Below are 17413 nucleotides of genomic sequence, written 5' to 3'. Positions count from 1 at the left end.
TCTCCACAAATGCCAGGTAGGGCTCCATTCTGTCCCATGCATGATGCCAGAGAGTCTGTGAGCACTGGGGAACACTTAGGGTCCACCACAGGTCTGGAGCGCTGCCCTGCTTTTCTCTGGAACCATAATCAAACAGAAAGTAGATAAACTAGCAAGGCAAAAGCCTTTCCCATTAAATCACAATGGTAGTGATGTGTGATAAATATTTACAAAACACTCGACACCACTGTCGCTCAGACTAGCCTACTCAAGATCAAAGGAAATGTTTGGATAGAAAGTAGAGCTATTTTTATCAACCCATCCTTTTCTAGATAAAAACTTCGAAACAACTCTTCAACTCCTTCTACATACCTGCAGGGTTCCTCTCCAATCCAAATCTAGCACCTCGTTCAGCTAATCATGGACTTCTGAAGGCAAAAATTAGACGGAGCAGGTTGGGTGATTAGGGTAGGAGCTAAGGTCTGCAGAAAAAGCTGGTGACCACTGTTTTAAAGTACTACAGAAATAAAAGAAAGAAAGAAGAAGGAAAAGATGGAGGGAAGAAAGGAATAAAGGAAGAACAGAAGGAATCAATGAATAAGGGGTGGACAAATGGAAGGAAGAAAGGAGGGAGTAAAGGAGGGATAAAAGGATAAGGGAAGGAAGGAAGGAGGGCAGGATGGAAGAAAGGCAAGATGGAAGGAAGGAAGGAAGGAAGGAAGGAAAGACAGGAGGACAAAATGGATGAATGAAGGCAGGAAGGACAAATGGACAGAATAAAGAAAAGAAGGAAGGAATGAAGAATGGAAAAAGAAAGCAAAAAAAATGTAAGACAGACAGAATGAAGGAAGGAAGGAAGTATAGGAGTTCAAAAGGAAGGAGGGAAGAATTGACAGAGAAGGATAGAAGATAGAAAGAAAAGAAAGATGAAAGACAGAATGAAGGAAGGAAGGAAGGACAAAAGAAGGGAGGGAAGAATGGAAGAAGGTAAGGAAAAAGGGACAGAAGGAAGAAAGGAGGAGAGGATTGAAAATAGAAAGGAAAGAAAGACAATGAATGATGGAAGGAAGGAATAAGGTAAGGAAGGAAAGAAAGATGGAAAGCCAGAATGAAGGAAGACAGATCTGTAGCTAGAGTCTTTCCTGGGATTGTAAAATGTTGATGATCAAGTGATGTTACTATATCTGAGACTGCCAATAGTCTTACTCATTCCTCCAGTAGGGTGGATGCATGTGTGTTGCGCTTAAAAGTGAGACTGGAGTGCTTATACATACAGTACTGAGGTTTGGTGCTTCTTCACTATCCTTTTTAAGAAAATAGCTATTTGTGGTCTCTGTTTTTCTTCCACTAATAAAATCAAACAGTCATCATCTATATGAGCTTGATCTTCTGTCAAAGTGGCAAAGATGTGTTTTCAATGACACATGCAGAGTGTGCATGGAGGAACTGCTTAGTTACGCTCTGTTTGTAGGAGAAACGTCAGGAGAAGGAGACATAATCAGTGATTAATCAAGCATGAGGTTTTAATAAGAACAGCTAAACACTGGCAGCCAGACGGCCAAATCTGACCTTATTCATAATTTACCAATTATATTCTGAACATAATTTCCATTGCAGAACTCAACCAAGCATTTCACATTTGGGTAAAAAGTAAAAAGTGAAGAGTCAGTTGAACACTAGGCAAACGGTGGCTATAAGGAATTAACCTGTTCAGATCAGACCTGTCAGATCACCTGACAGTATCAGAACCTGACATGGTCTACATGGATGTTGTAGCTAATAGGTGATAAGTATTAAACCCTGAGATGCCATTTGTCCACACAAATATTAAATCTGGATGTGCTCTGGCTTGTTGTAGACCGTCTGTTTGCCTGCACCATTCTCCTTTTAGCCTTCTGAACCACGGGCTGTTTTTGTTCACAGAATCGGTGATCACCGGACGTTTCTTGCTTTTCACAGCATTCTCTGCAAACCAATGAAGCGCTTATGTGTGAAAAGCCCAGAAGCAGAGCTGCACGGAAGACGCTATTTATACTGCCTGAATTAGACCACACACTACAGTTAGGCCTATGTGATGTGTACTCAATAACTGGCAACTCAGCATATAGTGCTTATGTTCAAAGCCACAGTCAGATAGAGCCAGATGGAGCCTAAATACTAGATCCTGCCTAGTTTCAATTATAAAAGAATTTGGAAACAAACTGGTAACAACTGTCACTTTACAGGAGAAGACCAAAACCGAAAATCAAAAACTTTTAATGTAAGTTAAAGGATTCCTAGAATGAAAACTTGTATTTATCTTGGCATAGTTTATTCTTCCAGAAGCTAATCCAGTATAACTAAATCTGGGCTGTAAAATGGGTCAATTTTATTCTTATTTAACACCCCCAAAGTTTGCATACACTGCGCCCAATGGTGAACACCCTGCTAGCCCTAGTCAGGGCTGGCCACTATGAGAATTTGGTCTTGGCAGTTTTGTGAGACACGACTTGCCAGACTAGATATCAGAAAACAGGTTCCTACATAAACCCACTGGGCTACCTCAGACTAGAGCTAAGCACACATCAGAGGGGTAACCTAAAAACATTGCACCGTGCAAGGAAGTCAAACCTGGGGCAGCAAGCTGAAGTTAGGCAGGTGCTAGACAAAAAGCTAACCTTCTTGCTGACCGGCTACAATTTCGCCAGCTTTACTGTACACACTGAGAGGACTCTATCCGGTAAGACTGTGGACGAATTACAATACATAATTACAGTGTTATTGTTACAGTGTGCAAAAACAAAGCTATGCTGTCCTATGTGTCCTATGTGTGTCCCATCATAGTGCCGTAAACCAGCTAAGAAAAACAGCTCAATAGTTTGTTTGTTTTTTACAAGCCCACCATAAAAGGAAAATCAGTGCGAGGCCTAATAACAGGGTTGTAAATCGGCTTGTAAAACTGCATCTGAGCATTTTTCAGTAAATTGAACACTTACTATTTCACAAGAACAATTGAAATGACTGAATAATGGCTTTCTACATCACTCAATTTAAAGGGAAACTATTTCATGTCATTTTGGAACATTTCTATTGGTCTATTTAGATCTTAGCTTGATCATCCAGAGGTTGAGGTTGAGGTTCCAAACCAAATAACCATAATGAATTGTACACTACATGCAAGGCAGCCAAATGCAACTTCAGCTGTCACCATTGAAGCACAGCAGTCACTCGATTGTACAGAGGCCTGTCATAATGCCGGTGGCTTCCTGAGCTGATCTGCTATTTACTGAGCCTTTCTGACTAAAATCCAGGGAAGAACACCCATAATAGGATGAGCAACAACAGAAGCAAATGCCCATCTAATGAACAAAACTTCAGAGTGCTATCAGCAGTGCGGATGAGTCACTCTGGGTGTGCTGTTTTTAGCTTGGACTCCACTTTCTAAACAGATGCTTGATAAAACAATCCCGAGCTTGGTGAATGGACCTTATTACATGATGAATAAGGGCCAAATGTCAGCAGTGAATGATACTTTGAAAGCGGCTTGATATTTAAGGATATCATGTGATGCTCTACACTCTGCTGCATAATGGATTAATGCCTTAAGTAAGTGCTATCCGTCGCTTGTTGTTGTGCTCATACTTGCCGGCCTGGTTTTCAGACGTGAAACGTGTTCTTTATCGGATCCGTTTCATATTAGTGCTGATTATATGCTGTTATTTATGTCCCTTGTTCAACCCTTGAAAACTAGCAACCTTTTTTAGGCTGGCTTCAGGATAATAGGGTAGAGTACACCAGCTGAGATGCCTCATAGCCCTGCGAGAAGACTTGTGGGTCGATATTCAATCAGTAAATTTGTGAATTTCTTTTTGTCTTCCCGGATCAGAGATCTTGCTTTTGCAAGCGGTTTCCCTACAATCACACTGATTCACAGAAACACACATCATGCATACAGCAAGTGAGTCCAGGAGATCAGTAGCAAACATGTGAGGCCACAGACAGGATAAAATGTCAGGAGATAATTTACCACTCTGTTACATCTGTTGTGCTCCTCTCCTCAAACTGCACAACCAGAGAGGAGGATCAATGTACTGGGGGAAATGCTGTCCCTTTAAAGGAGCCCATCCATTAGAAAGCCGTACATAATGACACATTGAGTGGACCCCATCTCTCTGAGGAATAGCTGAGCTGTAGCAACCTGGTAGTATCTATTACCAGAGCAGAAGCTGCTCGGCACTAAACCAATGTGTTTCCAAGCCGAGCTTGAACAGCAGCCACGCTGTGCAGTCAGTGGCTGTTCAGTCATATGGAATAACAGGCTGCTGCCGCTGCTTCATGGCCCTCCCCCTGGTCCCTCGTTACATGCAGTTCTCGAGGAAGAGAGAGCTTTTTCATTTAGGCAAAAGGGAGCAGGTGTCAGTGCCATACACACACACACACACACACACTCCCTTACACACACACAATCTTGTCTCCCCCTCCCCCGACACTCTCTACACAACTACATCTGCATGGTCATTCCCTTCAACCCGCTTTGCCTATGAATCTATGCACTGATGATGAGTGTGGTGTGTGTGTGTGTGTGTGTGTGTGTGTGTGTGTGTGTGCTTGCATCTGCATGTTCTTCTGTCATCCCACCAAGGCAAACGCTCAGCCATCTCACACAACTCATCTGCACACAAACAGCGGCACACACACACAGACAGGACCTCACAGTCTGCCCCGGCCCCTTACTTACCGCCTCCGAGTCTTCAAAGCCATGCAGGTACAAATTGTCATACATGGAGGTACGATATTCCAGGTAGTGCTTCTTGATAAACGAATACTAATAAAGAAGGGTAAAGATCAATGATGTTGGGCTCTCCAAGCAGAAAAGACCACCAAAAGCAAAGATGCTAGAAAGAGACAGTCCCCCTTTCATAGAGATGTGTTCATGAGCACCGATCCTGGTCCTTTTCACATCATAAGGCAATGAGGCTCTCCCCAGAGGCAGCAGAGACCTGGCATTTTATCAGCCTTCCACACACACTCACACATACACACACAGTGCAAGAGAGTGGAGCTTTCCTCAAATCACAGCCCCTGATGACAGCGCAGAGGGGGCAGGCTGCTGATTGGCTGGTGGGAGCTCCAGTCAGAATGGCCAAGTGGTCTCTCCTCTTGATGGTGAATAAAAAAAAAACAAAAAGAACGCAGCTGGAGGAAGCAAAAGGGGTCTCCAGCCACCCACTCCTCCACCACTGGGGGCTTATCTCTTGTATTTTTTTTTTCTCTCTCACCCTGGCTATTTTTTGCTCCCTCAGCCTTCCCTTTTTCTCAGTCCTCCCACTGTTCCTTCTGCCTCGAGTTCTCAGAGTCTTGCTCTCTCACGTGTGCTCGCTCACCCACTCCTTCCTGAAGAGACATGATACAAAGAGACGGCGCTCACAGGCGCGTGCCGCTTCCTCAGAGCCAGAGAAAGTGTCAAAGTAACATCTGACCCGCATACCCCCCCCCCCCCTCCCCCGCCTCAACTGCAAATCATTCATTCGTTCAGCTTGAGAACATGTGAATGGAGGGAGATAAAACACGAGCCTGGTGGTACTGAGACTTGTTGCTTTCTCTCTGGCAGTGTAAATACCACACATACAGAAGGACGATGAAGTCTCAGCCCCCTCCTTATGAACATGTAAAATACAGCTTCGCTTTGCTGTTCACTCAGGAAAAATATATGTAGCTTATGGAAGATCAGGAATAGTGATCAATTTTGTTACCATGACACACCATATGCTTCTCTAAGCATATGGAGGATACCGCTAGATGCATCCCGACAGATGCTTAAAAACACTGATCAACTGTACGCTTTATTACAAATAAAGATATTAGTCTGGTTTAACCAGACAAAGTACAGCTGATTGTGAATAAACATCATTGTACTCAGTATTGGAGAGTATTTGAACAGTCATTTTGAATCTACTGTTGCATTTAGTCTGTGATCACGCGAATCAGGATAAATATTGTGCATCGTGAAAATGTCTTTAAATACAGCGTATGATATTTTTACCATATCGCCCAGCCCTACCAGCATCTGAACTGGCGACCTGCTGTCGTTACTGCAAGATACTAAGTCATTATCTTTAAATACCTAGCCATTATTTTGAGATGCTAATGTGAAGTCATGATTTTCAGATGGTAAGTTATTTTGAGATTATTTCTTATTGTTTTTAGATAATTTCTTGATATTTTAAAATGATTTCTTATTGTTCTGAGATACTTTCTCATTATTTTGAGAAACATTTCCAGTACTTTGAGATTCTTTCTTGTTATTTTGAGATGCAAACTTACAAAAAATACAACAATACAAAAAAGTCAGTAATACAAATGCACAAACAGGTTGTGTCAAAATAAAAGTCACTAAAATGAAAGAACACAGAAAGCTAAAAGCAAAAAAATTACTATCTCACATTTGTCACCCTTTTTTTTGCTGATTCAAAAAATGATCCGAACCATGACTTAAAAACTGTGATCCCATCCGAACTGTGAGTTTTATGATCAGTTACACCACTAGTAGTTAAGGTGAGGCTAGAATCCTAAAACAACATACTTGCACAAGTCTTAATACTGCCCAATAAAAGTCAGTATGGATACCTAGTTACACAACGCACAAGATGCACAGTACTACATAGTGTAGTACCAGCAGACTACATAGTGTCTACACAACACTACATTCCACCTGAATGTCAAAGAAATGAAAGTAAGACATACGAGTGCAATAACAAGCTTTTAAATGAGTTACGTTAAGTGCTCTTAAAAGAGATGGATGTTAACTTCGCTTTAAGACAGTGTGAAACTCAGCTGTTAGGACATCAAGTCTTAAAAACATGATCGGGAGAAATGATGTCACTTAATTCAGGCAAGGTTTTTGTACAGGTTGAAAAGTACTTTTTTAAGGTGTTTATTTATGAGGCAGGTTTTGACAGACTTATTTGTTCACTTATATATAAAATACATATATATATATATATATATATATATATATATATATATACACTATATTTTCATTTCAACCCTAATAGCATTTAATGCTTAGTATGGTTGTAAAAAGCAACTTATTACTTAAAAACCATGTGTATTTGTTTGATTACTGACTTATTACTGTATGTTCTGTTTTTTTGTTACTGGCCTACAATCTGGTATACAATCTCTATTGTTGATCATGATTAACTAAAAGAACGTGTAACGTGCCTCCAAACTTAACCTATATAACTAATCTATATATAACCTGAATGCTGTGTATGTGAAAAAAAACAAGAGCTAATCAACAGGTCCCATAAAACTCTGGGAAACCTGACTCCATACTCTCTAACGACTATTAAGAGTGATAACTGCTTACACCTTATCTTCTAAACGTAAAGGCTAGCGTGTATTTACCATTGCTTCAAGTAAGCTGAACTTGTGAGGGCTTGCAATATACAGGAATGTCTTTAGGTGTCCAAGACATGCATCCATTTCCTTTTTCTATGAAACTAATAGAGGTCACATATAATAGAGACATGTTTTACTTGATTTGCATTCTTTCAAATCCAAATCTCTATGTTTGATTAGTATTTTATTGCACAACCATCCAACACACTGTAATTACACTCTGTAATGATTTTTTTTCATTCACACTCATTATTTAATCCAGTGATGTAAGATTAGTTACACAGAGTAAGATAATCTAAATGGGCCACTGCTGCAAATTACTGCCTGGCTCTGTGGATGTGGACATGAGAACAGTGGAACACAAGTGCCCTCTAATGTTTAACAGACAAAGTACATCTATGAAAGGCTACACAAACTCAGTTCCACATATGCTCACAGCCTACGTGTACTGTATTTTTGTCCAACCCCTCAAATGAAATATGTAAAGCATTAAGTGGTCTGTTTTCCTCTGGATCAATTCTTTAACACTGGCGCTGTCAGGTCTCTTAAGCTTTCTGCTTAGTTTCAGCTGATAAATGACATGTCTCAGACAGTGGATGCACATCTTATTTTCTAACTTTCAAAATATCAATGCATTTAAAGATACACAGATAGATCTGCATACTTATTGTGACATTCTGACTTCAGTTCTGCTCATTTTCAACTTCAATTTTTGCATGCTGCTGTATTTGCTAACCCCTTGAACTAAAAGGGAGCATGTGTAGGCCAACACATGTTGTACGCAAGTACAACTTTCATATTAGTTTCATAAACAGAGCTAAATAATTGAAGGTAATTTTTTTTGTATGATATATTTTCTAAATAACAATTCAACAATGACTTGAGTTTAAGGGGTTAAACAAGCCAGGTCTGAATGTACTGTGCTGACTGATGTGCTTCATGACCCCAAAGTCAGACATAAGGCAAGAAAAGCCCACTGCGTTAAAGCCTCTGTATATACATACTTCTTTTACCAGCAGTTTTTGCTTTAACCTTGATCACAGCAGGTGTTAATCACCCCTGGATTTCTCTTTTCATTTGTGAAGGGCTTTACAGAGCACCCGACAAAGACAGGCTTAAGCATGAAGCCTCTCTCAATCCCACTGCTGAGACATAGCGAGAACTGCCAACTTTTGCTAAATCCCTTTCTTGGTCCTGCTGCTGCCGTTTTGGCTAAAATAGCTAGATGACAAACTAGACCAATGTGACACGGGTTCTTTTACCAAATTAAAATTCTTCTATTTTATGAAGTGCTTTTGATCATTAATTAGAGGCTGTAAAATGCTGCATATTAGACGGCAATTTAAAAGGCCTGAGAAAAAGGAGAAATACAATGTAATCAAATAATGTAAAGAAGCAGGAAGGTGTACTTAGAGAGAGAAGACACAAAAGATATGATAAAAACTTGCAAGTCTTTTTCAATTATAGAGTTCTGTCACTGTACACCTGTGAAGTGAAGAGCTGTCTATTAGTTTCCATGGCTGCAACTCAATGGCTGAGTCATTTCGCCGGATCTGAGGTTTTCCACTGCGTCAACACAGAGCCATGTAACTCTCAGACAACTACATGAGTGGGCTTTACTCTATAGAAAGAAGAACCGACAACACGAATGGAAATGCCATGGTAAAGCAGGTGTGAACAGGCTGCCACATTCTGTTCCTTTTACCAAACCTAATTCAGGCTAGAGGGAAGTTATGAATAACCAATGTCAATTTAATCAACCATATCTTTATTTACATGAGGAAAAAATATACATGCAAGCAACAGATGGCAAATTATTCATAGCTCTAAATTACATGTCAGTAGTACATAACTGTAAGATACACACTCAGTTCAAACCATCAGCTAAAATGGTCTATGCTCTACTTCCATCCATGCATGTAGATAAATATGCAAAAGCAAGATTCTGTCAAACGCTCCGGCTACCAAAAATAATCTGTAGTGCCAGTGTAGTGTGAATTCTTAAACATACATAAAATATATCATTAGATATTCTATTTACTAAGTCCACATTCAAATCACGCAAGTGAAAAGTAACTGATATGATGTAACTGATAATGAGATGCAGCTGACTGAATACAGACAGGCTTGATTGCAGCCAGCCCCGCTGAATGTTAAGCTAATTTGTCACTGTAAAAAAATTCCACAAGAGACATTTTGAACAAGCACACTAGCTCATTATCAAAAGAACATCCAGATGATCTGAGAAACAAGCTCCTGAAATATCGACCTGAAAAGGCTTCCAAAAACATTTCTACTAGAGTAATTTACTGAAGGGTATCACAGAACCCTAGTGAGAGACATTATCTACAGAGAACCCAGAAGAAACATTGGTGAATCTTCTTGAGTGTGGCCGGCCTGCCAAAACTTCTCTGAGAGGTTCCAGGAAAACATCCAAGGAACTGCGAGTCTTTGTATCCCTAGCTAAACTCAAAGCTTATAACTCTACAGTGACTCTACAGGGATGGGGTGAAAGTGGCATCCATGGGAAAGCAGCAAGGCAGAAAACACTGCTAACTGAACTAAATATCAATGCTCATCTCATTGCACCAACATATTCAAAAATGGTGATGTTCTGCTGCTTCAGGAACTGGAAAACATCTATTTGTCCATAAGCTAAAGCTGAAACGTTATCAGGCTACGCAGCAAGACAATGATACAAAACAGAATAGCAAATGGCAGAAAAGAAACAAAAAAAAAGTGTTGGATGGGCCTATAATCAAAGTCCAGACAATCCAATGGAAATTCTGTGACAGGGCCTCAAACAAGCAGTTGATATAAATGTAATTAAAGCGCTTCTGCAAAGGAGAGTGTGCTCAGACTCCTCTAAACAATATCAAATTATATCGCATTATAGTAATTAGTGTAATATTTACTATATCAAATTACAGTAAATGTTGGTTGCTTTTGTGTTTGATAAGGTTCTCTTTATCTATTATATATTCCACATGGCTTAAAGAGGTAAAAGTACTCCCTGTGGCAATTTCACGACAATAAGAAGAAAAATCAGGACTTCCTCACAGCACTGTAAAATGTCTGCATGGTTTTATAGTCCACAGCAGTCGTAATTCATTTTACCCAGCCATTTTATGAATGAAAAGGATGTTTTCATTAATGAACATTTATGACAGACATAATTTGTCTTCTGTTCTGACTGGCTGACCAATTCACAGGTAAAAGAGGCACACAGTGTTCAAAATGTAGCCCTGGATGAAATGTACGAAATGAACAGTGAAGTTCCGTCTGAAACTGTCAAGGACATAAAAAAATAACACAGAGCCACTGTTTTCAAATGTCATGGATGTTTGCAATGACTGCAATGATGTACAGTCTCCCCCACAAGTACTGGAACGTAAAGGCCAGTTCTCTTGTTTTTGCTATATGCTGAAGACATGGATTTGAAATCAGACGATGAACAAGAGACACCAGATCACAAGTTCAGCTTTTTTTTTCTCTTCATCAAAATGTGTTAAACAACTTTGAAGATGTTAGAACATGGCACCTTTGGTGGCAGACCACCCAGTATTTAAGGTGGGAAAAAGTAGAAGAACAGATGTTAAGTATTTTATTTTGAAGGGCTTTATAGAGCACTCGACAAAGATAGACAGGCTTAAGCATGGAGCCTCTCTCAATCCCACTGCAGAGACACAGCGAGAACTGCCAATGTTAAATCCTTTTCTTGGTCCCGCTGAGGGTATTTTGGCCATAATCACGGATGCATGACAAACTCAATCAAAGTGATAAAGTTTTAATTAAAATTCTTTTTTTATATACTGACCATAAGTATTAGTGAGCTCTTTCAGAAAACAGCCTTGCAAACCAAAGCCATGGAACAACCTCGCTTGACCATAGAGCTTTTCTATCACTTTGGTAGATGTTAACACTGGTCTCATCAGTCCATTGTTCCAGAACATTTATTGGCTCATTAGCAAATTCCAATCTGGACTTCCATCTCTTACTCTGATTAGTGGTTTACATCCTGTGGTGTATCTTCTATATTCATGCTCTCAAAGTCTCTGTGTTGGTTTGGTTGACTACAGTCTTCCCAGATGAAATTCATGGTTTACTCTCCAAGAGTGGACATTCAGAGCCATTGGCTACTTGCACAATCAATATTACAGGGCACACCTGTACTATTTTTGCTCACTACATAAATGGGCGGATTCAAGCAAAGATGTGCTTTAACGTGTCTAGATGTAAATATCAGGAAATTAATTATGAACTATCGTCTTATATTTATCATTTGATTGTATCTAATAAGTAAGCAAGACAAGTCAAAACACGAAATTCAGAACATGCTTTCTTGGTTGACCACATTATTTGAGAATTTATCAGTTATTATCCTGTAAGAAGCGAATTTGTCGTATAGGTAGACTGGACGGTGATGTAAATATGTGCCCTGATGATCACAACCACAATAAATTCCAAACAGGTGTTTTGTTGGTAGCTTTGTTTCCTTGTATGGACTCTTTTATACTTATAATAATAATGTTCAAGTAGATCAACATTAAAAAATAGCAAGGAGAATTTCTTTTCCGAGATTCTCTTCACGGAAGGATCACAGGAACTCAGCTACAAGTATGTAATTCCATGAGCATAATGTACCTTGCGTTTGTAAAATATACTAGACCTGAATTAACAACGACTAGAGAGAGGTGCTCACACGCCCCGTCTCAACATAGATCACCACAGATACATAAGGTTTTCGCAGGAGATTGCTCACCACTGACTGCAGTTGCGTAAGCCTCAGCGCGAGAGCCTAATTTTCCTCAAAAGCCATTCTTCAGTACCCAAGGCAACCGTTTTGTTTGGACAATATGGTGGGCATAGTGGTGTCTGCTTGCCTCACACCATACTGATTTTACACTGCGAGAGCATTTGCATTTGTCAAAGAGCAGAGGAGCAGACATTTCAGGAGCCGCCGCGCACTGCCTTTCATCAAAGATGCATGAAGGCTGAGGAAGCGAGTGGCTGCTGTAGCTAGGTGAAGTGACACACAGAGAGACATTAAGGCCATTGATTCCCAGGAGCACTCAAAAACCCATCAGCCTCCTCCAGTGTAAGCTAGAGGTAAGCTTTCAGTCAATTTCTTCAGCTGAGCCTCAACAGTGCCCTGTTTCACACTGATCAATCACAAAGGTGTAACCTTTCCGTTCTGATATCTTCGAATATGAGGAGACACGCAAACGCAGCCATACAGCGCACAGTCGGGCACTGGATGGGAAACCACATGTAATTACATTCAGCCGATGACAGAAAAGTGGCACTCATCTGTTCCCTGGAAACCAAAGTCATTCATTCACAAGGACAGCAGTCTACAGCAGTTCAGACTCAAACACTTTGAAGTAATGTAAATGTAGTCTACTATTTCTAATATACAGAATTAGCCAGTCATGGAAAACTGTAAAAATACTTTGTCTCAGCAGTAGGTGCCTTTTTGCCTGTATAAACAATCTGTATAAAACACATTACGTTTGTACAATAAACACAAATGAACATAAATACAGCACACCATAAAACACAGATGCTTTTAAGGTTTGAACTAATGCTAATTAATGCTTGCGCCCATCTAACCTACACTATACGTCCAAATATTTGTGGACACCTCTTCTACTGAATGCATTCAGCACCTATTGCTGACACAGTTGCTCAAATGCCCCCACACCGCTTTTGTAGTCCCTGTAGAGAAGTACTGCCAATAGAATAGGACTCTCTGGAGTAGATAAACATAAACCTATTGGCACTGTGCCTAATGCCAGGCATAAGCTAGAGGGGTATAAAGCCCCCCAGCATTGATCTGTGGAGCAGTGTAACTGTGTTCACTGGAATAATGGCGCTGTAATACTTTTGGGATGAGTTGGGGCGTTAATCATTCAACATCATGACCTCACTAACGCTCGTCTCTATCAAATCCTCACAGCAATGTTCCAAAATCTAGTAGAAAGTCTTCCCTGGACAGTAAAGGCAGTTACTCCAACAAAAGCAGGATAAACTCTTTTTAATATCCTTGATTTTAGAGGCCACTATGAATGAGTAGGTGTCCCAATACTTTTGTCTATATAGTGTATTATTACTTTGTATTGTTTCATGTAAAGCATTTTGTTTTAAAACTTGTTGCCACATTTTATACAGTAGTTTGTTGGTTTAAAGAATACAGGGCTTTTCTGTGAACTCCAGTCCCTGTATGGATGTGTTCACTTCCACCAGCAACTCACCTGATTCTATTTAATGAGGAATTGATCAAATAAACTAGGCACAGAATGGTCATGTAAATACTGGACTTCCTCCAATCTAATGTATACATGAAAATACACTGCATTTGTTTATTTGTAGTTAATTGTATTTTTCTTTTTAAAACAAATGAACGCTTACTGCCCAGAGCATCACACTGAACACTCTTGCTACCTGCTAAGATTACATTAAGACTAAGACAGAATGTTAGGGAAACTGGGTCCAGACAACCAGCCATGAATAAGATTTTCTCAGACGCCTTAGACTTTTGCACAGTACTGAGTGCAAAGAGAAAGCAGCATCAAGTAGAATGAAGAGAGCGGAGTAGCTTCATTGATATTACATCTGTGATTTGTCAGGCCATGTGAGGTCCAGTGATTCACCAGAGTGTAAAAGAACAATAGTTACATGTAGTTCAGTGCACTCACCTCATAAACAATGCAAACCCATTAATTTCTGCAGGACTGTTTACTGCTTTGACGCATAAGCTGCATTCAGTACAACCTGCAACAGCCCACTCGCCCATTACTGACCCATTACTAATGCATTCTTTGTTCTGTGCCCTTCACAAAATCATGAGTTATAACCCTGAGTTACACATAACATTTAGCTTCGAGAATACGGCTGATGACACTAACAGGGGCTGCTGGAAAAAGGATCAGTGGAGTGGAGTGCAAATTACCAGCAGACTGTTTCAGCCTTTTTTGCCTCGTATTTGAAAGGCCTTGCTGCTGGTAGATGTGTTGAATAGGTTGTTTTATAGGTTTTTTATGCTTAACACTCTTTTAGTTTAATCTGACTCAACTAGGCTTCACCTGTACATTTTCAAGGGGAAAAAATAGAGGTACAAGTTAAAAAAAATCCTTACGTGAATTATTGCGTAATAGTACTCTCACCCATGGGGCCTGTGTGGAGCTGCAACCTCAGCACTTCTCTATACGTCAGCCTTTGGCTTCACTTTGATGTAACAGCTATTGCTATACAGACTGCATTAACTGCAGACTTGTGACTGAGACAATCACCATTTCCTTTTTTCAGTATTAGTTAACTGTTGAGGGCAGTGCAACATTTTAATGGTTAAAACATTCACAAACAAGTGTCAAAGCCTCGTCCTACCTGGCGAAGTATGAAGCTGGTTGAGGTAGTGCTGCCATCAGATCTCTTGAGTCGGCTGCGGCGGGAATAGGTGCCTCGGTTCACCTGCAGCAGGAGCACAAACCATTCATCACCTCTATCTCTCCTTCTGACACAACAAGGTCACCTTCAAGCACTGACAGCCGTACACTCAGGAACAACACTATCAGCAGAACTGTCACAGTTGTAGGTTATTAAAGGGTGTGTGTGTGCAAGCTGCCTTCTTGTACGAGCACTGTTTAGTCTTCTAAACTACTTTAGATGCTTTATAGTTGGGGATGATCACAAATTCTTATTAGTGCTAGAAGATAATTATTGATTTTTTTAAACTAAATTTGTCATCAGACAAATGATTAGATTTGACCAATATTCCTTTTTCTTTTTTTTTGTCAAATGTCCTTAATTCTTATTTTCCATTCCACACGATGCTGTTTGGGCAAGCTGTGGCCTAAAGCTTAGAAGACATTGGCTTGGGACCACAAGGTCATCGGCTTGACCTCCTGGACCAACAGGAAGTGGGGTGTGGGGTGAGTGAAGGAGCAGCACTTTCTCCTGCCTCGATCCTAATGGCTGAGGTGCCCTTGAAGAAGGTACCCAGACCCCATTTGCCCACCTTTCTGGGTGTTTGTGCTCCCTGCACTTTTTCATTCCCTAGTGTGAGTGAGGGCGATCACTACCAATGATAGGGAAAATATCATTAGGTTAAATTCTGTTGTACTGCTGTGAAAAGCTGTGACGTGTATTCTGAAGATTCTACCTGTGCATGGATTGAAGTGCAGTTAATGCATCAGTCATCAGACAGCTGAACACACTTGGAGGAGAACAGTGATTTCTAATTCTGTTCTGATCAGTGAATAGACACCACTCTGGCTAGCATCGCTCTGAATGGTGGGGAACGAAAGAAGGCCATCCTACCCACCCCGAGACAGTCAGGTGAATCTGTTTGATTTCCTGAAAATCCCAGACATGGATGGTTGTGGCAGCTGTGGATTGCCATTAATGATCTTAGGGCAAACACTTAAGACAGTTGTGATAGCTGATGACAAGCAAATGCAGAATCATATGCTGGGCTGCAGAGCTACGATGTCTGCATTTTATTTATTCTCGTTGCAAAACCTCCATATAAAATCATTGCCAATAGAACGGTATGTTCTGGAGTGGCTGTACATGAGCCTAGAGAGACCGTGGCCAATGGTAAGTGTAGGCTAAAGAGGTATGAAGCCCCCAACATTGCATTCTCTGGAGTAAACCCTTGGTATGACTTGGAGTGGAGGTTGTGATCTGGAACTGATCATCCAGCATCAGTACCTGACCATCAGCATCTAATGCTCTTGTGGCTAAATGCAATCAAATCTTCCCGTGTATTGTCCCAAGAGGCTTTCACTGCAACAAGGAATGGGTGCATCTATAAGAAAAGTCATACAGCACCAAACCTGCCTACCACATCTACTAAACCTCTACTAGAGGTTTTAATAAACCGGGTTCCTGTGAGTGTTCTTGACTGATGATCTGCAGTTAAGGCAAATGCAGAGCTCAATAAACAGTGTGTCACTCTGACCTATCAAGGGTGTTAAATGACAAATAAACAGCACCCAGATGCTAAGATATAAGGGGATATGTGTCACACCAGCCCTGGAGAGCTGGACATTTGAGTGCTACAGAGAAACTGAGGCTGCGTGTTCAGGAGGCTACACTGTCCTTCAGTGTAGCTGGTTGCAATGCAGTCAGATGCAGTTTGTCTTACGTTCCCTTCAGGCTATCTAGCACACACAGCAACCGCTGACACCACTGCAACCACTGCAACTACTGCTTTATTCCCTACTGACTGCATAGTGCATAATCCCAGTCCTGGAAATTAATAAATAAATAAAACTGTTCTACCATTAAATCCAGTAGCCAACTGGGGGATAAAAAAAAACTAGGTCATCCCTGCTCAAGTCAGCTTGCCTCCTGAAAAATCCTGAAAAAAAAAAATCAATGAGATTATGAATTATTGAGCAGATGAATGAAATGCCATATTTAAACCCCGTTATTTTCATAATAAATGTGGCATACATTAAAAGCAGCTCTAACAGTCTCAGGGTGTATAAACGAGACACAAACACCGCTCTGCTAAAACACAGTGTGTACAGCTGTGAGGAAAACTTCCCTGGGGTCAAAAACCCCTCACCTCAGTACCGCTATAAATGTCCCCGGCACCTGAAACGACCCCCTCAGCTTCACCTCCGCTCGCGTGCATTACCTGAAAGATGGGCTTCTGGACCCCGTCTCCTATCCCGTGTCGGGTGTAGATATGCCGGGACATTTCGGCCAGTTCGTCGGTCCAGGGAGGAGGCTGCCTCTCGGTACCAGACCACTGGTACTGGGGCGGGTAGTGAACGGTCTGCTCCAGCTTCGCGTAAACTCTGCGAGCCTGTGTTTCTGAGGAAAGGTCCGCTGCTCTGCGCCAGAGGCTCTAACGCACCCAGCTCTGTTTCCCCAGCACTGAACACCGCTCTGCTGCTCCCTCGGCTTTAAGGCGCAGTGGCACGTGGTCGCCGCTAGAGCACCAATTAGCCTCCGGCTAACCATCAGCCAAAGGTCATACAGTAAACTAGGGTTTATCATTTTTAGATCAATTCACTTCTTCTTCTTCTTTTTTTTTAGA

General features: G+C 41.0%; 1 protein-coding gene across 3 annotated transcripts in view; it reads right to left on the bottom strand.

The window, feature by feature from the left end:
- cacnb4a (calcium channel, voltage-dependent, beta 4a subunit) overlaps positions 1-17328 on the bottom strand; it is a 50403-nt gene extending 33075 nt beyond the window's left edge. For 2 of the 3 annotated variants that reach the window (XM_072686133.1, XM_072686134.1), the window contains exons 1-2: positions 17009-17328; positions 14749-14832 (exon numbers count right to left, since the gene is read on the bottom strand). In XM_072686133.1, the coding sequence (XP_072542234.1) occupies positions 14749-14832; positions 17009-17071 (147 nt within the window). In that variant the 5' untranslated portion in view covers positions 17072-17328. Of the gene's footprint in view, positions 1-4696; positions 5015-14748; positions 14833-17008 lie in introns of those variants that run through there. The other variant, XM_072686135.1, reaches the window with a different exon arrangement.
- Positions 17329-17413: the final 85 nt, after the last annotated feature.

The sequence above is a fragment of the Salminus brasiliensis genome, chromosome 8 (assembly GCF_030463535.1).
Source record: "Salminus brasiliensis chromosome 8, fSalBra1.hap2, whole genome shotgun sequence".
Classification (NCBI taxonomy): domain Eukaryota; kingdom Metazoa; phylum Chordata; class Actinopteri; order Characiformes; family Bryconidae; genus Salminus; species Salminus brasiliensis.
The sequence above is the reverse complement of the archived record's forward strand: the minus strand, read 5'-3'. Positions and strand labels throughout refer to the sequence as shown.